This window comes from Bombus huntii, chromosome 9 (genome assembly GCF_024542735.1).
Source record: "Bombus huntii isolate Logan2020A chromosome 9, iyBomHunt1.1, whole genome shotgun sequence".
Classification (NCBI taxonomy): domain Eukaryota; kingdom Metazoa; phylum Arthropoda; class Insecta; order Hymenoptera; family Apidae; genus Bombus; species Bombus huntii.
Window position 1 is genome coordinate 8,196,923 of NC_066246.1, and position 23,545 is coordinate 8,220,467.

General features: G+C 38.5%; 1 protein-coding gene across 9 annotated transcripts in view; it reads left to right on the forward strand.

Moving 5' to 3' along the window:
• Window positions 1–23,545, forward strand: part of LOC126869231 (nucleolysin TIAR-like) — a 585,963-nt gene that overhangs the window by 444,467 nt on the left and 117,951 nt on the right. For all 9 annotated transcript variants that reach the window (XR_007690851.1, XR_007690850.1, XR_007690853.1 and 6 more), the window contains one exon: window positions 2,758–2,845. Coding sequence is in view for 3 of the 9 variants with exons in the window: in XM_050625491.1 (XP_050481448.1) it covers window positions 2,758–2,845 (88 nt within the window). In the remaining 6 variants the exon portion in view is untranslated. The remainder of the gene's footprint in view (window positions 1–2,757; window positions 2,846–23,545) is intronic.

Consider the following 23,545-nt stretch of genomic DNA (forward strand, 5'->3'; position numbering starts at 1 on the left):
ACCGGATGATCGAGTTGCTTTTTGATCAAATTCAAATTCGTAAGTTGAAGTTGTACCGTTTGGTAAAGGTCTGCGAACAGGCGACCACGGCGGGGAAAAAAATGCAAATGGGGTCAACAAACCGGGCACGTCAATAGTAGAAACGGGGAATGTACCTTAAAACTGTGGAGCAAAGTGGAGCAATTAGGGATAGAGTAAACGAACCAGATTTCGCGGCGGCAAAATGCATATTCAGCGAACTCGGAACAACCAGGCCGCTGTACTAAATCGACGGTTTTACTGCGTCTTTCCTGCTTGGTGGCGCAAATATTATTTATTGCCTTACAAAATTTCCATAGCTTCACATTAAAGATTCCCATAACTCGTCGAACGGTGCAGTTTTCAATCTCGTCTGAGTCAGCGTTGAGCATGATCGTCTTTAATATGCGTGTACACTTCACCACAGAGTGCTACACCGCGCTGGCCTGTTGTGCCAGCTTCTCTTCGAATTTTGTTGTCGATAATGTATTCCTGTTCACGGGGCATGGCATATGGCTTCGATCGTTATTTGTATTGCCGTTTACGGGACCCGTTTGATGGCTACTGTCACCTAATTTAATATTTAACGTTGTGGATTATTATAATTTTATTCGTCGCCGCAACTCGTACGAACTCATCCTATCGAAACCTATCAGTATCATGGACATCGAGCTTATTTGAAAATCAATGCTATACTTGCTGTTGGTAAATTCGGTTAAAGGAACGTGTTTGCGTATGATATTAATTGCTCGTTTACAACAGTGTTCCGATTAATCAAGAGAGGTAGAATTATTCGAAAACCCGTGCGATCTTTCACCACGCGGCGTATTAGTTTATTCGCTTCTCTTTTTATGATGTTTGTCGTCGGATTCCGATTTACTCGAATAAGCATATTCGTTGTTTTTTCAGTTGTATAAATATAATCCGAATATTTCGTTTCGAAATTGGAAAATTATTGTCTTTTTTCTACTTTATTTATCGATATTAGCAGTTTCCATTTCCTGATAAAAAGTATTTTATGGGGCATGAACGAAGTATGAAACTTACAGAATAACGAAATTGGTTGAAACAATTATTTTCTAAGCATTTTCACTGAAAATAGAATGATTGGTTAATTATTTTTTATCACATGTAATACTCAATTATCAAATATTTGACCTACTATAAAACTAACGAAACAAGCTCTTAATTACGGTTCAACGAGAATTGTTGTAATGTTTGTCGAAAGCAGATAGATAAAATCAAGAAAATTACTACTTTATGTTTGGAGTTCTTCCACTTCAAACATCATCTTTAATAACGTCTCTATCATTTTGAAGACGTTCATGCCAATAAAACGACATGTGGCATTAATACGCGATTAATACTTAACCACCGATATTAATACGACGTGCAACTTCCTTGTCATTTCTTCATTTTACTAAAAATTTGCTTTTGTAATATTCTCTGGCAACGAAATTTAAAAAAGAGAGTTATACGAAGACAAAATGTTGACTAATATTTAACAGCGAATATATTACATAATATTCTCATAAACACATTAAGTCGATTTCTGAAACATTATAATCACTCAGTACGTCGACAGAAATTCAGTCTTGTTTTTATTATTTTATTTTATTTTCCATTGCTCCCTGTATACTTTCAAATATCAAAAAGTTCTTTAAAAATATGTAACTTTCGATCGAGTGCTGCGTCTTAAATATTATTCTTGGTATTTTCGGTTTGCTTAACAAACACCGCCGTTCCACAAGGTAAACAGCCCTTAATGCTTTGATGGAAAGATATTTTCGGTATCCCGTTATTTTTACACGACGCAATCTAGACGTTGACTTTCCACCGTGATTCCGCTTCCAATTGAATTTTCTTGTTGAGATACATAGCGGGGTCGGTGTTTCCCGGCGTTCTTTAGCGAGTTTGCATAACAAAGTAAGAACAGTCGGGCGCATTATTAGAATACACGGGATTTTATCTAATGTATATAGCGGGACTAGCCGCCGTTAAATTACTCTTGCAATTTTAATAGAAACAATGAAAGCATGTTTACCCTCGCGTCCAATTTTGTGCTCGCCCGCTGTTCCGCCGGCTCTATAACGCAAAGACTGGCTCGAATATTTAAAGACTAAACAATACTTTGCTTCTGATTTTCTAATTTAAAATTGTTTGCCAGCTGCCGAATATCCCGACCGTGAATTAATTCCGACTATCGTCGTGGTTTTATCAGACCACAAATTCATCCAATCTTCCATGAAACGCAAGGATAAAGGTGTACACGCTGTATACGTCGCTGTTCCAGTGAATAAGTCAATTGCGAAGAACTTTTTATGTTTGCTGTGAATTGCGACAATCCGAATTTGTATTATCGTCTAACGACTGACAAAATTTTTATTTTTGACGAAATAGCAATATATCGTGGAAAGGAAAGATTACGTTTATTGTAATACGAATTAATAGAATGAATAAGGTTGACTGACGAAGCTTAAATAAATCATGAGTTTTGTTTCTATTTGTGGTAGAAAATGTTTTACATTTTGGCTGCTAAATTCTATTTGTGTAATTTGACGGTTCGGATATTAAATAAAATATATGAAATATATCTTGAAACGTAACAAGAATTTATATAGAATTATAAAATAAATGTTACTCCGACTATTCTTATTATTACTATATTTTCAACCATTTTTATCGTTACGCTTCTTTTCAAAGAATTCTTTTTAACGATTTCACGTATATCTTTTTCAGAACACTACCACATATTCGTAGGAGATCTGAGCCCAGAGATCGAGACGCAGACCTTGAGGGAAGCCTTCGCTCCTTTCGGTGAAATCTCGTAAGTCCTCTTAATCTCGCTCATTAAAGACGACTTACCGTTCTCTTCGTAGTATACGAGTGATAATATAGCGATATAATGTGAACGCTGATCTTACGTGCATGCAACAATAACTAGCCGTGCTGCGGTTCAGAAACATTTTATACAGCCAAATCTTCCAACTGTCTTTATGTTTGTCCAGTGCACAAATACTTGCATCATCATATATTACGGCTGTCGCGCATAATATGTACAAAGAATAATACGCGTAATTATTTTATTAATTATTACTTGTTTTATTACCTGACAGCGAGTTTGTCATTAGGAATTATAGTCATACTATAGAAGAAGAAGAATGATAATGTCTGAAACGTCTACTTTAACAATTCTTAATCTTGTGTTTCTTTAATTATCATTAAATCACGGTTTTATTTTAATTTGAAATTAAAGCGCTATTTAAATACAAAAAAACAGCTACATTTTCGTTATTGATATTTAATACCAATATTCGATATTTTGCTAATCTTTAATAGAGAGTTTGTGCCAAAAATTCATTTCATAGAAAGATAGATTTGTTTCAATTTCTCCAGGTAGTTGCTATATTATCGATATAAAGTAAAGATGAGGCCAAGTGGAAGGAAGATTGTAACAGTAGGTATTTTCAGGATGGATACATTCTATAGTATACTCGAAATGTGTCAATATTCCTGGATAACTTTGTACAGTGTACAATCAACTCTATTGTTGACAATTGTATTGTCCTCTTCTGTTGATTCTAAGAGAAAGGACCAACCGTTGCAGCTAAATTGAGCAAATTCTGTTTGAAGTATGGGAAAGAGAAGGAAGATCTGAATATTTCGTTTTATCAATCGCGCAGATTTCGCCGATCTATTTCCTCTTCAACGATCGTTATGTATTGACGTTTGCACGTTTAAAAAATACGATGCTGGGTTATTGGTCGAATACGCACGGTTTTCAATGTCTAATAGCAAACACGAACAGAAAGAGAGGAGGAGAGAAAAGAAGGAAAAGGACGGTACGAATCGTATGCGGTTCCATATGTAAATCATAAATTCGTGCAAGCGTCGATGTCACGCGTATTTTTAATTTAACATCGCAACGTGAGATATATTTTTTCCCTCGTACGCACGTGGTTGTTTAAATATTCACTGCGCTTTCAGTCGTGAAATCACATTCGCCAAAGTGTGTATAGTATTTTGTTATCGTGCCTGCATGAAATATTATATTTCGCCGCCGCGTGGAATTCCATGCCTGAGCCGTAAATGATATTAACCATTTGCTGATATTTTAACATCGAAATGACAGGCGCATATTGATCGAATTCACGCATAAAAAAAAAACTCCATCAGCAGCGAGATCACGATTTTATGTCATCGAGCCTAGCCTGCATTGAATATTTCGCAATGAATTACGTGTTTTCACTATGCACATTGCACCGTAATAACGATTTTCTTATACCCTCTATTTTTTTTATTATTATTATTATTTATTTACACTCTCGAACTTATAACGAGATTTATGGAACAACGTAGTTTTACTTTTTCTCAATTCGCAGAAACTCCAAATTATTCCGCGGTCAGTTGGGGTGCATCGTGCAATTATTATATATGTACAGTATCATTGTCTGGGAAGTCCGTCACTTTTTTGACAGATGATATATTCTCTTGTGGATTTGTTGAGATTAGGAGAGAATTATTTATTATGAACTTCTGTTACATAATGAAATACTATATAAATAACGGTCAAATATGGAACAAATATTGCTTCCAATTAGGCAATAAATGCGCCAATTAAAGCGAAGAATCAGAGATTGATCAGTGCAAAATAGAAAATCTAATTGCCGATTATTAACGATTTGTAACTGATACGATTGACGATCTCAAAAAAATAGTTCCTTAAGACGTTCGTATTATGAACTTAATTACCACAACATAGTTATCTATGATAGTTAACTATGATCTAAAATTCATTTGCGCCGTTTACAATTCACGATACAATTTACATACGCTGTTTACAATTTGCAATTTTACGATAGTATCGAGCAGTACCGTTCATGAATATGCTACACAAAATTGTATAACATCCATTACAACAAAAATATTTGCAGGATTATAAGAAAAGCGCGAAGAATTATCATTTTACCCTCCGACACGTAGTGTTCCCACTGACACGTCTGAAAACTATGAAAACAGGTGAGAACTTTCGACAACATTTTCGACACATTAAATTGCATTTCGACTCTTCGCAAAGACAAAAACAAAATTGACATTTTCAAATCAATTTGCCAAAGTGAAGCGAAATGTTCGAGGTAATCGTATATCGCACGAATCCGATAAAACGAACGAAACTTGACAAGAAAGGGGAAAAATAACAAAAAAAAAAAAAAAAAAACCAGCGAGAAGCTTTAAGAGAATTAAAAAAAAAACCTAATCTCGAATAATGCACCTATATCTCCGGATACCCGTGTTCGATCGTGGAATGGGGCTTTTCATACGCGCAGCGTTCCACCGTCAAAAAGAGAGGGTAGCGGGGAAAAAAAGGAAGAAAAAAAAACCCAAAAATAGTGCTCGTTTAAACCCTGACATTTGGTGGTACTCTTAATCTCCGAAATCCCCGTGTATCTCCGGGAAGCATTCGTTTGACAGGAAAATCCGGCGGTAAGTTCCGAGATCGTGGACCTCGATGTGAAATCCGAACTTAGGGTGACATTCGCGTTTCGGCGGCGAAACAGCTGGAAGTAGTAGGTACAGTTCGCGTCGCTTGCCACAAGGAGACGGCAGAAAAATGGGGCCCTCCGGTAAAATCGATTCAAACTCTCTCCACGAGTACCTAAGCCGCGCTTTAAAAAGCTAGTGAAAAATTGCCAGCGGTTTTCCTCTTTCATTTTGTTTTCCCGCGCCGTCCTCGTGTCCCCCACCTCCTCGTCCCTCTAACCGTCGTGTTTCCACCCCTGCATGCTGCCAGCCCCTTGTCGGCCCTACGACCGCCTTACCCTCTTTCTATGCACCTTCCACCTCCGGTTTCTTTTTCTTCCGCTCCCACGTTGCACACTCTTTCTTGACCGGCCTGCGCCAGAAACGCTTTTCTTATCCAGCTCACAGTGTATGGCAAACACTTCAGATTAATTGTATGCTCTCCCTGTGGCTGCCGATCGGTCCGTCGCTCGACACCTTCGCAAAATCGGTTGTCGAGAATTCTGCCACCCTTAATCGAAATACCCTATCCATCATTTCGAACCAACGGAGAAAACGCCAAGTTTTATCATTTTTTTGCCGTGTCTTTGTTCTTCTTCGTTCAGTTTGAAATATTTGATCGTTATTTCGTAACAGTCAGCGTGGTAATAACGTTAACTGAAACATAAAAAAAACGAGTACGAGGAATTTCAAATATTTCAACATATCTGGAAAATTGAAAGAATGATAGATAGTCTAGTTGAACGAATGAAGGTAAAATTTAACTGATCTAACTAGAACGATTTATGATTTTCCGCATTAATGATTCGCATTAATGAACAGCAAGGTTCGGAAGATTATTTAGAAATATATATTACGTAAAGTATCACTTAGGATTCTCACGTTAATTCTTCCGCCATAATCTTTGTTTCTAAGCTGCTGCTGGAACCTCTCTAATTGCCCTGAAGAATCCTCGTATCCGTGCAAGGATAGCCGAACTAGCACATATGAATAACAGCCGCTTGTTAGCCACACCAACACGTTGCTGCATTTCTAAAACTTCTACTTTTCAAACGTCGCAGTTACACTCCGCTGAAAAACTCTCCGACTGCCACAATGCAGACAATGACATTTGAGTTTTTAACCCGGAGGGGTTTCTTCAGATTTTACCCGTACTCGTTTGTGTACGTAACGTACACGTTAAAAGAATATATACGCGAAGCCGGAGAATGTATACACGAGCAAATAAGCGTGCGAACGTGACTGGAAAATGGATGATAACGAGGAATCGCGAGCCATAGTGGACAGGATTGTAAATTAGAGGAGGAAAAGTTTGCGAAAAGAATGGAGTAGCGAAAGTACGGGACGAGAACGAGCTTTGAGAAACGCTACATTGTCGTTTATCGTTGCGTATCGTTTCCTTGAATATCGTTTTATGTTCGTGTCACGGTTGTTATCTTTGTGCTTGTTATCATACCGCCGAGAAAGTTAAAGACACATCCGTTTGAATGAAAAATTTGTCACAGTTATAATTAATAGCCATATACTTGTGCAATTCGTTTTATCTTTCGTTTGATCAGTCGAAGTCACTTTGAATTAGTTATATTTTTCCATTCAACGCACGGTTAACGAAAATATTCAATTTACGATATTCGTCGTGTTAGCATGTTCGTTAGTTCTTTTCTGAACTTTTGAATTTCCTAGAAATTATTATAAAAATATGAAATTTAAGAGATTTGTATTTATTCTGATAAGATTAAAATATATGCAAATACGTATCGCGTTCAACAAATCTTCTTACATTGTAACATGCACGATGTCTCGTAATTGCTAGTACAAACGGGAAGCGGATGGAAGTTCTATGCAGAAAAAAATGTAGAACCGTAGAATAATATTTTTTTGATACGATTTGTTTTCGAAAAAATTGGCTGCAAATATTTGCGTTGTAACTGTCAAAGTCAACGAAAACAAAGTCCCGGATGAAAAAATTCTGCTTTGTTTTTTTTTTCCAATTTTTTTGTACGTATGTACGGAACCTTGTTTTGCTTGTATCACAATTGCAAGGCGCCTTTCTTATTACTACTTCTAGTAGGAAATTATTTCATGGCGATGTATACATGTATATGGTGTGCAAATGTGCAGAATCGCTTGGATAAATATATAAACAGTTATTCGAGAAAGGTTAATTACCATATTATTTTATCCGAACATATTTTGACCGAGGTTTACATTTATTATTTTAGAAGATGTAGAATTTATTATAATGATGTTACATTAAACGTGGTTATAGCCCCTTTTTTAACAAGTAATGTAATTTAGAATTGGAGACGAAAAAATGTGTAATGCGGTCATAAATATTAATGAGAAGCACGTTAAGCTACATTAAGCTAATTAAGAAATATATGTATTCTAAAGAGGAATACATGTCTGAACTGTGTTGCATAAAATATTATCAACTGTTTTCTCAACGCCACTACAAATAACAATAATATTCTCTTCTCGCGTGTACGTTGAGATTCAGTAGAAATTTTAACATAAAATACGCCATGTCCTCTATAGACTGCGCTTTAAGATAGGGTGATAACTTCGTCGTTTTCTTAAACGAGGTAACGCAAGAATTCTTGCATTCTGAGATATGTCGTTTGACAGTAAGCAAACATTTATACGGATATTCTCTTCGCGTCTTACGAGACTACGATATTATGTTGAATTTTGATATTTACAGTAAGAGAATCGAAACTTATTTTTTGCACTTTGTTATCTTTATCGCGTCCGTTTTGTTCTAAAAATATAAAAAATATGAAAGTTTCGCGGGTATTCCTTTAAAAACTTATATTCCATACAAAAGAATAACCGCTTTAATCGTAAGGACGATCTAGCGCATGTTACGTGTGTCGCATAAAACGATTTAACAAAGCGTAAAATGTTAAGAAGGAACTTTATTGTTTCCCTTGGTAGTTCCCCGGAGAGCAGTCCGCAGTTTCATTCGAATTGCTTTTTAATAAGCTACAGCCAATGTTCGACCTTGGCTACATGGATTTGAAAGTTTTTACACTGAGAAAACTGTTACTTTTCTTACGAATATTAAGTATATTTCAACGTTGCTATAACAATAGAAATTTGTTACAATATAATTGCATATACACGAAATCATATCGTCTAAATGTGTCTGCTAAATGCTCTTTATCGCTGCTTTGACATAAAAAGTCTGTGTGTAATAGAAGCAATAAGACTGCAATAGCCCCATGTAACTATTCACTAGAGAGATAGACTTGGGTAGAAGGCATGGAGTTAAACCGCGTTTCAATTAACACATATGTATATACATTCATTACGTGGAGACCAGCTCGCTATAGAAACGACGGCAGCAACGTCTACCTAGAACTCGATACTTCCGGCACGGACCATGTATTTTAGGCAATCCGGTACAGCGTTAGGCTGTTAATATCGCAGCTTGGTCTCAGTGGGAGAACCAAAGCTCGCTTTTGGGTTTAAATGGCGGCTAAGTAAGCTCTGGCCCCGCTTTTCTCTCTCACCTCCTTTTGCTCCTTCGCTCTTCACTCTTAACCACCCTTCGCCGTAACGCGCGCCAACTAATACGTATAACTGCACCTTGCGGTTGCCACCACCACTGACGCATAGACAAATACGAACGGCAAACCTCTCAAATATCATTTTTCCGCCGTCTCAAAACGCGTATTCACTAGCAAACATATAGCAAGCTTGAGTTATTCGAGCCACCTAAGCTTCGACATTTTTAAATTTAATCTTAAACTTCGCAGAAAATAATCAAACTTGTTGTATATTATGGAACACCGTTAGTCTTCGATCGAATATTAAGCGGATTTTGGACAGATTAATTTTATCGTACAAATATTTGATCGCTGCTTAACCATTTGGCGTTCCTTGTTCCAATGACGATAGACACTTCATAATCTTATTTTTTATTTTGATTAAAGAATCATCGTGAACGCGACAGACTCTTGAAACAATGGATTTCGATTATTGGTGTAAGATTGCGTGAGGCTACATACTTGACAGTCAGTCGTAAATGGGGGTAAAAAATACACCTCTGAGGATTTAATGGATTGGTCAAATCTTTCTTCGAAATAAGATTCTGATGAATTTTTAAATGGATCGTTCAAGAATGTTGGTATAAAAGCTTTGCAACAGACTTTACGATAATTACGACCTTTGGACTTAAAATTAGATAGAACTAAATACAACTAATTAAATCATAAAGATTTCTAAGGCTGTTTAAACTTTTTTAAGAGTCACAGCTCTTAAGAATTGTTTCTACAGGACTCTCGAACTTAGTGGATATTAGAATTTTGCAGATTTCGTAGAACCATGTCGACTTGTGGATTCAGAAGCTTGCAATAGATCACAGTCGTTATTTTTCTTAAGTACAGATATTTAGAAATAAAATTTTTAATTTATATGCTAAGCACCTGACTCTACAATGTCTCTTTCTTTCTTCTCATTCTACTTTAATGTCGCGCAGATTCTAACTTACGATATTTATAATACACGACGGCGTAGTTAACGTCAAGTTCTTTTACGCCTTGCCCGCTTCCTTCTGGCTGCCGGTTAACAACATTTTACTTGGCAAAGTCTGTGAATACTCGCCAACACGTACGCGTACGTGAAAAATAAACAGACAGCAAGGGTAGGAACGAGCGTGATGTCGATATGGTCTCGCGAGGTCGTCACAAGTATAACGAGCAGCGGTCGACGTGTCCCTCGGCGTCGAGGAACACGTTGCCCTGTGCGAGATTTCGTTATTAATATTTAACTGCGCCCCGGAAAGATTAAAAAGTTTCAGGAATTTTAATATAGCCACCCCAGGGGGAGTCGTTTCCATACAGAGACCGTTGCCAGACGCATACGGCCGAGTTTTCCTGCGGCGCTGCGAATAAATGTGTGTACGTGTTCATCAACACGAACCTGGATATTTACGCGTGTGGGCGGACCCGCTGCTGGCCGCTAAATAGCGATACGAACGTCGAGGAGCTGATTCCACGTAATAAAAATGATGAGAGTAAAAGAAAATGTCCAGCAAAGTCGTTTCGTTGCGTTTCGTTGTCACTTGATCGTTGCGCGATATCTGTTAAGATTGAATTCTTCCCACAGTAGGTTTGTTCTTTCAAAGTACAACGTGAGATATAATTGGGAAATTTATGTAAAGAAGGAGGTTGAAATAACCTTCTCTTCTATTTTTGTTATTTTGAGAACTGAAAATACAATAGAAAAGTGGATGTACCGTGGAGAATAAAATAGAAAACTGAATGAAATGAAGGAATGGAATTAATGAATAGTTTTTAGCGAAATGCCGTGTAACGACGCTATTCTATAGTATTTTTTTTGCATGAAAATAAGATGTTTAAGATCTATAATAAAATAAGATCTATAATAATAGATGTTTTTAAATAAATAGAGTGAAACAGTTTTTAATATGAAATATGTATAATAGAAAAATGTATTGATATTATTATAACAGTTGTTCGTGTCGATTCATTTCCGATACTCGAACAATTCATATTTCAAACAATCGTCTAGGTATTTGAAAAACGATAAAAACGATAGGGAGAGTGTGATAAAACTTCATATTCTAAAAAGTTTTTATATTGTTATTTCCGATAGACGAGATTTTGTGTACTATCGTGCAACGGATGATACAAACAACCATCAAACATTTACTATTATTTTTTTTTTGGATAAAGTGATTTTTCCATGCGTCTCGCATGTTTATCTTTATCAAATCATTGTAGCTATCGTTTACAATTGACTGCTATATACAATCCACTTTTCATAGAACTATTATATTGATGAAATTCCAGCCAAATGATAGTTTTATTATTAAAGTCTTGTGTAATGTGACAATTATTTATAATTGTTTGGTTTATCTTTAATTCTGAGTGGATACCATGATCGTCATTAATCCGAGAGAAAATGATCAACTTGTAATTACAATTTCGCTGCTGAACCTGATAGGGGCGACTGAACGTCCACTAATAAATTAGAATCGAAATTAGTAAAATTCGTGAACGTTAGTAACATCCATGAATAATTACCTGCCTTCATGATACCAAAGTGATATACACGTTGAACGTGACACCTGCAATTATAAGATCAAAGATAACACGACTTTATGATACCTCAGTTGCTACAAAGCAGCAAGGAACCTCAAATTCTTCGGTTAATTCTTGGAAATTAGAAATCCTTCTGATAACAGATGAAATTACTAAAAACAATATATATTACAACATATAATCTGAAACATTTAATCTTCAAAATAGCAAAAGAATTCCTAGGTTAATTACGTGAAACGCGGACTACCATATTCTATACTGTAGCAAACAGTCATCTCTGTTTCCATGAAAATTCCTATTTCCACACAATCAGCTTTCTATTATCCGCAACGCAATTTACCAAACAAACTAACAAAATCAAATTCTCGGAATTAAAAAGTCAATCCGTGGATTATTTGTAGCGCTAACAGCAGGATTTTACGGACTCTCGTTATCAATTTCGCAGCAGCAGCATGTTTCCATTGATCCAGTGATCATCAGCGGACAGATTCGCGGTGTTGGTTGCTCGTTGTTCGTTAACGCTCGATTGAACGCAATCCCCTACAGAGATGCAAGTATATCGTATCGAAAGTTGTCGAGCTGATCGCAAGGTCGAATCCGACATCCGGCTACTAAAGTTATCCTCTTGGTTCGATTCGCGACCGTACATTACGAGCTGTTGCCGAAAATGCACGGTCTCTTTCGACGCGACGTCGTTACGAACCGGCAGTTTCCGATGAAACTTTTCCTTTGATGTTCGTTTTATTGCCATTTGCATCCGACTTTGCTTGTCTGGCTTAGTTGGTAATGCTTGCCGATGCTCGTTTATCCGCGGCTAGTTGTTGTTGATAAGGTAATAATGTTTCTTCGCCGCGAAGAAATGCACGGTTGTTAAATCTTCCCTGCTATCTATCACGAAGTTTCTCACCCCGAAATTTCAGGTATTCGATTCGTAGTTGTGGTAAATTATATGTGTTGGTCGTTTGGTAAATTCGTTTGGATGATAATAATCCGTGTGTGATTTGAATACACGCTACACTGTATTCTTCTTACGGTGGTCTTATTTCGAGTAATATTGTTTCGCATGATAATTATTTACATATTATTGATTTACATATAACGTATAATAATTACGTATATTATCAATGTATGATAAATAATGTATAAATACATCCATGTAACTGGAGGAAATTACATTTTTAGAGAGAAATGGGAAAGTAATTTCATATGTGCAATATAGCTGGAGGGCTGGAGGCTTAGTCATGGCAAGAACTATGAACTGTATAAACACACGCGCGTGTATATGTACTTAAAATTGCAACGTACTTTACATTGAAAATACAGAACTGTATTTAGCATCCGATGTGCTAATCTTCTTATCAAAAGCTATTGATCGAAGATTTTAGTGCAGTATATACATATATGAAGGACTAACTGGCAGAGGTCAGCTTATTGCTTGCAATCTAATCGCTAGCAGAAGCAAACATTTGATTCCCATGCGCTTACCTTTGCCGTGTAACAGATTTCCAATTACGGTTTCGTGTAATCATTTAGCTACTAATAAGCCAATATGTAAATAACAAAATGTTTCTGTTCGTCACAGAAAAACAAGTAATTATGGTATATTGAAAGAAAGTAAAATCTCTGCCTGGAATGTCAAAGCATCAATTATTGAAGTTTAAATAAAAAATTGAATACAACCTTTCACTCATCGTCTAATGGTCGTCTACTATTAATTTAATTCGACTATTTAAATTAAATAGCAAAATATAATATCGTAAAGCGTATCACTAATTTAACGCTTGGATAATACTCGGAAAGCAACGACGTAAGATCCAAATCGCTGTGCAAACAATGTTTCAATGGTACAGTTATATTTTTCCAATCTCTCAGTCCATTTTTCGAACTTGGATCACTTTTTCCTTTCTTCCTGCTCCTTTTTTCTTTTCTTCCCCCCCCCCCTTTTTTTACATCAAACCACTCCCGGTGACAGCAACGAAATTTATGCATGTACGACGATAGAATAATATTTTTACTCTCCTATCGACCCTCCGCGTTCCAGAAATAACACGGTAGTAACGCGGAAAACGCTTTTCAAATGTCCTCCTTAAAATCGCACCAAATACAGCTGCTATTTCTTGGCAGGCATAAAGAAGAGGGGGCGCGAAAAGTGGCGGCGTACCACCGAAAAGATAAAAAAAGAAAGCGAAAAACGGGACTGCTTTACTTCGCAGATCGTCGCCGTTGCAGAAAGGCGTGTAAAGAGGTGACAGAGTTTGGGATGAGGGGAGAGGATGGGAACCAAGAAGGAAGGGTGGTTGGAAAAGTTGACAGCTTCCGAAAGTTTCGACACCCTGTAGAGAAAGCGACAGCTCGATTAGTTTGCAAACGACCGTACTTTTGCCCAAGATCTTTATCCGTAAAAGTACGAACAACTTTCGCATACTATCGGCTAGATAGAGCTAAGGGATACGACTGGTTCAATTGTAATGTCCGGACATAATAATTCAGCTTTCACTGTTTCCTTGTATTATTCCTTTCTTTTTCTCGCCTACTCTCTTTCTCCCTCTTTTCTCCTCCACTTTTGCACTTGTTTTGCTCCTTTGCTTTTCGGGCGCGGAAGAGACTGTTCTTCTTTTATCGTCGTCTTCCTCTTCTTCTTATTCTCCAATCGTGGCGCACAATTGATGAGCAGCGCTCGATAGTTTCACCGATCGAAGTTTTTTAATTGCACCGATACAGCCTGGACTTTTTCAATTCTGCGACTGCCAACGAATATATGTTTTATCGTTTTAATTGAGCTATTTTACCGTCATTATCCGGCGGAAGATCGTCTCGGAGCTGAATTTTTTCTACTCCAGCCCGATTGTTATATTATACCGGTTGTAGGACTGCAAATAACAGCGAGAATTATAGCTGATTTGTAAAAGTTCCTCTGTGTCAAAAACTTTACTCGATAATAGTATTGTTATCGTTCAGTTTGATTCGGCGGTGATTTAATTTCGTGCATATTAACTCGGGGCTTGGGTAATCGAATTTCCAATTATTTCTGCTAATATATCAAGCAAGGAAATGCCTGCTTTCGTATAATTTGTTATATAATTATAGTTTTTACAGATGTGAATTTCTGCCGCTTTTTAAATTTCCTATAATTCCCCTTGAAACCCGATGGCTTCAGTTTTCTTCGTTTACCAGTGCACATGTCAGCCTCTGTACGGAAACCAAACCCTAAAGTGGACGAAGGATCAAAGCAAAATCCGACGAAATAGCTTACCCCACCGGATATCGAGTTTCGAGGGTGGAAGAGAATTATTACTTACAGAGCTTTCACTGGCTGCGTACTTACTTACCCTCTTATTGGCTATCCCAAAGCATTCCAGTATTTCTCATACTGACCGAACTGCTATTTACTTGTCAACACATTTTATTCTGCTCTGTGCAATAATACCAATCTCAAACAATAACTACCACAAATCATATCTTACTTGTATACTTAAAAACTTTAACTATTGATAACGTATAACGAGTATCGGTATGGTCTTTTAAACAGAAACATTATTATTAAAATACTTGATATATCATAGATTGAATGTTTAAATTTTAATTTCTCTCTGTACTCGAAAATTGTGATAGCATCTTTCCATGATCGATTTACATTTAAAAATAAAATGGAGGAATTTGATCGATTAAATTATCCTGTCGATCATCCGATCTTCTCGGTGCATAGGTATATTAATTGAAAATGGGCGAGTATCTGTCAATAATCAATCAGCAATTTATTTTCTCGTGTTTCAATTCTCCGTTACCTTCCTATTAGTCTTTTGTTTTCCTTGCAAAACTTCTATCACGACAAGTTCTATCGTTCGAAACTTTATAAGCATCGCATTGCTTTTCAGACGATCTATCAAATGTCTGAATATTAATGCCAGTCAGTGTAGATGATCACATTATACGTCTAAACCGCAGAGACGGTCACCAAAACTATGAGATCGTTGCATAATAGGTAACGGAACCGAATCAAAGTAATTGATATTTTGCAAGAAGATTGATTTATAGATACAGCACTGTTTATAGGTCTACGAAGATCCGTACACTTGGCGAGTGTTGCGAATGTGCGGTCACTTGATTTATTACCCCTTAAGATTATCACTCCTTCATGTACCAAGAACTATTCCTCGTCTTCACCCTCTAACCGGCTCTTAGAGCTTCTGCTACTTCTCCCAGTGGTTTGAGACTTCCTGCCAGGGTTTACAAAGTGAATCTACGGTCTAGAGTTCTGGCTAGGAGTTGAAATTCATAGATCAGTCACAATCCGACGAGAGAAATCTGTGATGGTCTATGTAACTAGCGAGGAGGATATTTCTTACCCGATGATGAAATAAATCTGATAATTATATCTCATTCATAAAAATATTTCTGAAAGTTGTATACAAATTTCTGGTATGAATAACGTATTTCATCTTAATTTTAAATTATACTCACACATCTGTGAAATAAATAAAGAATATATCGCGTTACTTCTTGATTTCTTTTCATGTCGATTATTGCATAGCAAGCTTTTTATAACATCCTTCAAAACTGTTTACCAACACGTTTCTCTTTTAGATTCAAATTAATAAAATCCAAAAACGAACTTTCAGAAAATCGTATCACTCTACGAAATAATTTGATAAATTCACACACTAACACAACACCTATAGTATGTTAACTCTTTGATGATGCAACGAAGTGATAAAGAATTTCCAATGACCAACTTAAAAAATAATTATTTCTTTATCCGTAAGATTTCTTGCATTTCCAACGCCAGATGCAAAATATGCGTACTTTCGGCTCGTCGTCGATAATGAATACTAATAATCGCGCTATCTATAATTACCTTTAAGATGCCAGGTGTGCAGCGCTATATTTTACGGATGTTTGCCTTGCGCTACGCTGTGAAAGGGTCGAACTCATTCACGAAAAAGAATTTTCCCGAATGCATCCCGGCTATAAAACATCGAACGCTTTTACCTATATAATTAACACCCACTCTCCGCGAGAGTCACGGTAATCCTATTTTTTTTTTTTTTTTTTTTTTTGTAACATTGACGGAATTGCATATAGAGATGCAACGTGGCGTCGTTGCGTCGAGGGTGTAATAGGGGGCAGTCGTAGAGGGTGATATTCCGTGAAATGATTCAAGGAAGTCGGCGAATAATGCGCCTCGCTGGTTCGGCGGTAGGCACTTAAAATCCGGAGACTGGAGTCCTTTGCCTCCGGTCTGAACGTCCGGGGATTCTACCCCAGATCCCAGTGCCGGGTTATAATAGTAATAGTAGCCGGTCGCCAGCGCCCGAATCTACCGAACGAGCGGTGCACTCGGACTTGAGACGTTGTCAGGGTTTAAATCTTTCCTCTCTTACCTCCCAGCTCCCTGCATCACCGCCGCCATCCTTTCCTCTTCGCTCCCTGACTTCGCTACGACCGACCACCCAGTTGCTCTCTGCTTCTGCCTCTCTACCCCACGGCCGTCTCTCAACAAACTGACCCCGTAAACTTAGCCTCACCCCAACCATCTCTTCAACCCTCTTCTACTGCCTCTCTCCCCTTCTGGTCTCCTGCTCATATTCTCCTTCTCCTTCTTCTTCTTCCGTCTCTGTCTTCGTCTCTGTCACTCTGACACCGTCTCGTTTCGACCAACCTCCTTAGCCACGACCACACCGCTGCTTCGTTCCTCGGCAAATAGTCAAAGAGAATTCGGTCCAACGAAGCAGTGACATAGTTATGACCGCCTTTAACGTACCTACGTGCCGCATTCGTAATTGTCTCGTTTGTCCCGCGTAGGCGCTCGCAAGTTTATCGGCGAACCGGCAACTATACTGTGAGGTAGGTTGATAGGCGAAGATGTATTCGTTCGAGCGAGGATTGCGTGCGCTCTTTGGACGCGTTCTATGTCGCGGATAGCTAATTGATACGTCTCTTTCTTCGAGATCACTCTGTGCTCCGATGTTTTTATGGGACATACTATACGCGACGTGATACAGAGAGCATAATTAATCGATAGCCGAGGAAATTGTGTTTCAGATACGAAGACGAATGAATTAATAGAAATATGCAGAAATATCAGTGAAGATTGTAGATGAAATGTTTGGTAAGGACATTAGGAAAAAAGACAAACTTAAAATTTGTAAGGGTTAATTTGTTAGTCCATAGATTAATCTACGATCTTTACTATGTGTTGGCGACGTAGTTCGATTCTTTAAATTAATTCCATTAAAAGTTACTATCTGGTAAATCTCAAAATATCTTTTTTATGACTAAATTCATGTAAATCGTCTAAAATTCAGTCGACGTAAACGAGTAGGGGGTATAAGAGTTTTCCTGTAAACGGTTTTCCGAAGTTATCAAAGGGAACATTCGCGGAAGGGATAAGAGGGGAAGATGTGTAATGGCTTGACTCTTCCGGTAGGAAGTTTTCAGGATGTTTGACGGCGGGTGAACTGGCCAAGCATGTCTGAGGTAGGGTTTGGTAGGTAGGTCAACGAGTATGAAATTTCAATGAGGCAGCTACTCTCCGTCACCACGGAAGAATCCCCCGGCACGCGTATAGTCCACCGGGGCTGAAATTATGCTTAGAGTCTGAAATATCGAGCGTAGAAGGGCGTACTACGAGCTTAGTCGTGAAAGAGAGAAAGAGAGAAATAGAGAGAGGGCGGTAAAAGGAAAAAGGGGACAGAAAGATCTGGTAAGAGGTCGCATCGTGCATTCTCTTTGTAAACCTTGCTAAGGATCTCCGGCTACTCCTTACCCTGTGCAGATAGAAAGAAGAAGATAGGACCGAGGAACATCCAAAAACAGCCCACGTACGAGTTCCGCTTTGAAGCTCGATATCTTGTTTGCCAGAAGTCGAAGCCGGTGAAATCAATGTTACGCGCAATTCTTGTCTCAGACCTTTTAGTTTTACTATTTTTCCCCTCTTTCTCCGCCGCTTCTCCTTTTTTGCCTCCTTAATTTGCCTTCTATTTACGTGACTTCGTAGACCCAGCGAGTTAAATCGTATTCTCAGAAATGTTCGCGATGTATCTCTCTCCTTTTTTTTTTTTTCGATCCTACAGCTTCTTACTTCACTTGTATAAAACGGCATTTGCATTTGAATTTTCCAGGCGTCTTATTTGTTTGCACATTGTTATAACGGTATTATATTTTCAAAATAGCTGAAAGGAATCCTACTTTCCTCGTATTTTAACCTTTTCTTGTAGAATCGCGCGAAGATATCAGCTTGTAGAAAGTATTTTAACATGACTACAAAAAGGTATTCGTTTCTTATTACCATATTTCTCTCCTATCGTTTCAGTAGCTCCGTTATGTAGTAAATAAGTTGCCTGGCAAAAGTATTTGGAAAGTAGGTCTACCGAAAAACGAATTCCTTCTCCTTAACTTTATTCCAAACAATACGGTCCCTATAATACACTACCTACAGCATCGAAGAAGCTTCAAGCGGATGCAGAAGGTTGAACAGTTTGAAACGCGGAAAACATCATTCAGCAAGAGAATTTTAAGTCACGACGAAGAACCAGTGTTTAATTAAAAATAAAGAAACGGCCAGGGAGGGCGGAACGAAACGGACAAAGCCAGAAATTAGGAATAGCGGTATAGAGGAGTACTTTGCTCATTAGGTTAGAAAAGTGCGCGCTTATAACGCAGACTCTTCCACGAGTAGGCTTCTCGACAGTTTGTCTTTTTCTATCTCTCTTCTCCGTTTCACCGCGCCGCGTCGTTCCTGCTTTTGAAACTCTTCCGCGACTTCCTCTCTTGTTCCTGCAGCTCTCTTGTTTCGGTATGTTATTCTTGACTCGTTCGTACTACGGTAGGCGTTGGTAGACGTAGAAGAAGGAAAGCCAGATAGAGAAAGTAAGAATAAGAAGGTCGGCCAGGTCCGGTAGCCAGGGTACGTCTACCACGTCAACTTACCATTCCGTGCCTCGAGAGAGGAAGCAGCAAGGAAAAGAAGCGGCCTCGAAGTGGAAGCGTGTCGACGCTAGGTCCAGGCAGGTACTTGTTGTCCGACTAAAATATTCAAGCCACTCGACGGCACAATGATATGTGTCTGCCCTTTTCCCTACTTGGCTCTTCTAGCTTTCAGTCTAGCGAGTCGAATGGTTTCCATGGCTCCTCCAGCTACTTCCAATTCGGCTCAGTTTGCCGGATATCCTACGACCTGGAAAAGCATCCCGTTCGTTGCCGCGGGTCCTTCGTAGATTTCGAGAGTTCCTCGTGTCTATCCGGTGTTAACGTATTCATATCGGGCAAACCGTATGAATCGTGGCATAGGCTGGCACAATGTACGGACCTCCGTTGCTTGCACATTACTGGTAGATGCAATCTGAAACAGTTCACTAATTCCGCTCGATGTATTGGCAGCGATTTGTTCGATCCCGGAACTCGGTAATCAGTATAGTTTCCATGAATAACGTCGTTCAATCTACCGCAATCCCGTCACGGTATTGTGCGCTCGTTCAAACGGTTCTTTTGTCCGGAAGAGTGAGGATTGATTTCTTCTTCTTACGGTCGATTGCTTATGGGAATTGACGAGATCTACCGAACACCAGGAAAAATTGATGCACTTAATAACGCGCCAGGATAAACTGTACGAGCAGTGAATGGCCTGACGAGACTCTCTAAGTTTGACAGTTATTTATCGGACGAAGAAGAGTACGGATTAACTGACGTTGTGATTAAATGGAGCGGAGATTTTTCTGAATGGAGTGTATGAAACGTAATCTTTTTTTAATTGATTTGTTGAATATACCTTCGTGACTTTATATATAAATGACAATTTTTATTTTGAAACAGTGCGACTTGAATGGAATTTTATTTACCAAATAAAATAAATTCTAGGTAAAAATAATGCAATTCTTGAGAGTCGCGAACGAGAGTTATTACAACGTCGTTGAGATCGTCATCTTTTTACCTAAACAATGTTCATTTCTCCTTTATCTTGATGCAATTTATAATAATTTCAAATTTCAAATTATTTTCTTAATAATTCATGTTTGTATGATTAACGCACTATTAGTCAGCGCTATTAGCCATGTAAACGACTATTGATAAAACTGAACGATTATACATTTTGTCTGCGCGAAGAACAATTAAAGATTGTTCATAACTATAACATAAATGATACATACACACGTACATACAAAAATACAAAAAATAGATGATATTTGGTCCACTGCAGTCAACAATATCGTACGAGGAATTCGGAACATTCAGAGACGTACTAGAAAGCGGGCCACCTTCGATGAAAAAGTAGGTAATAACACGATGCTGGTATGCACGATATACCTGCACACGGTAAAAGGAAACGTAATAAACAGATGATCCGTCGATATACATACTTTCAATCGTAATTACAAGCTAGGATGGGAAAGAGAGGATAACAGCGAACGAGAGAGCGAGAAAAGGGAAGAGAAAGCTGGCCGAAGCCAAGCAGGACGCGATGTTCAATTGGCAACTTTTTTCATTAGCGCATCGAAACCGAAGCAAAACGAAAGCTAGACGAGGCCAGTCGAGTCGGGGCTACCAGACGCGCGTTGAGCGCGGCGTGGCGCGTCGAAAAAGAAGTAGGAACGAGCTCTTGCCGGACGTTAGCGGTGGCAGTACTTGGCCAACTGGCTTGAACAAAGAGGACCTCGAAAGGGATGCGGAATGAGCGCACGAGTCAGAGAAACAGATAAAGGCAGCGACGGCGGGTCGGGTATTCACGATCGGACGCAACACGTAAAACGATGCAGCCCCAGAAACGGCAGCCTTTCTATGAAAGTGCCTTTCCCCGCTTCACCAATAACGCACACCTCCCTCTGTAACTGTACCGAGCAGCAGCAGCAGCAGCAGCAGCAGTAGCAGCAGTAGCAACAGCAGCAGCAGTAGCAGTAGCAGCGGCGGTAGTAACAGGACTGCTACACGGTAGATCGAGTGGCCAGCAAAGGGACAGAGGGAAACCTGTACCAGGGTGACTGAAGCTGTGTGTACGTCCACGCTGGAGACGAGATGGAAGGAGGAACGACGTGGTAGAAGAGAGAGAGGGAGAGAGAAAGCACGGGCGAGAGCTCTTTGAATACAACCGCGATTCGTGTCGGTTCGTTGGTCGACCGAGGCTAGCTCGAGGGGCCGAGCGAGCTCGAAGCTCCACGAAGAGAAGGGGTGGAATTGGTACGAATATTTAAATGCCGAGGGATTTGAAAAGACTCTTCTTGGACGTTGCTCCCTCGGCCGCTCTGCCTCTTCGTCCACCTATCGCCAGGAAGAGCCTTGAACGTAGAATGGTTGCAACTCGGACCTCTAAAAAACCAACGAAAAGAAGGAGGTCGAGAATCTGGGAGGGCTGGAGAAAAGGTAAAGGAAGGACGAGAAAGAAGAAGAAAGACAGAAACCAGGAGCTAGCTGACTGAGCTCCCAAGTGTGCGTCCCTCTCATTCTGTGTATATGTTTGTGAATGAATCCGTGAACGTGACTGTCTGCAGTCAAAGTTGCGGAAGCCAGGGGAAAGAGTCAGGATATTAAGGACTGACCTATTCGCGTGAACTCCTAAGTTTTCTTGTGGTTCCTGCCGAGAATGGTTCGCAAATTTTTTCATTCGGATATTCTTTTCGTCCCTGGGTCCTGGTCAATTTCCTTCCCTTGACATTGCCGAACATTGCTAATGTAAACTATATCGAGCTCTATGGAGTTAAGCAAATGTTACATAAACGAATGTCTACGGAGTCGAGTAAAAATAAAGAACGATGAAATTGGCCCGAGAGACTAGAGCTGTAACGTATATAGAGTGTATAGCTATATGTATTTAATGTGATAATCTCATAGTGGTTCCCGATGCTGAGAATAATTAACACTTTGAGGGCAAAATCTTCTTCTTGTTGCCATAAGTTTCGAGCTCCGAAACCATTCCGATTTACAACGTTCATGCATGATTAAACGGCGCTTTGATTTATCAGAGAAACCTAATATTCTTGGAATCGCTTAATTTAATTTAACGGAAAGTTATTAATTAATTCAGTCAATTCTCGTGTCATCGTGTGTTTATTAACGGCCGTACGACGTTCATTTGCGTCAATGTATAAAATTAAGCTTGAAAATGCATAATTAATGTCCCTCAGAACTGTAAAGGGAGTACAATTTATTACCTATCCTGGAATATTTTCATACCGTACGCGGCATAAAGTATTTCATGTTCCAGTTTTAAACTAGCACTTTCATCTTGTTCGGAAAAAAACCAGTTCCATCTAACTTGATAATTACCTATACATCTCTTGCAGTCGAACTTTCAGAGTATTTTATAATTCCATTAACGACAATTAACAAACGGAAATTTCAGATCGGGAACTTACATTAGTGGCGTTTTAATCTACAAACATTTACATAATGGCATAAATAGCCCCTTAATTCTTTAAATGGAATAAGCTTTAAATTATCGAATGTTCGAATTATATATATGTATTTGTTTGTGTCCAACAAATTTACAAATATAATTGCACATTTTATTGCACATGTATGTATTAACATATGTATGTATTAACATATATACATTCTCCATAGTACTTCTTATTTTAAAGTCGGTTGAAAAAGATTTAAAATATGAAAATAGTGCATATTTATAATAGTAAGTATGTTTTAATTGAAGTATGTAGCAATATTACATAAGAAAGTACGTAAGCACAAAAGAGAGTTGTAATAAATCACCGTAATAATTTTCTGTTGACTCGACTTACGCAGATATTATTATAGTTCAAGGTTGTTAATTGCATTGTAATATTTGATAGTCTGCTTTCTACGTTCTTGCATCAAGTAAGTAATATTGGGATATTTTGTGCCAGATGTTCCAGTTAGGTTTTTTAGAACATCATGAAATCGGTTAAAAATCGATACCCTCTGGAGCGTCATTCATTCAGTGAGTTGTTTAACCATAACGCTCCTATAAT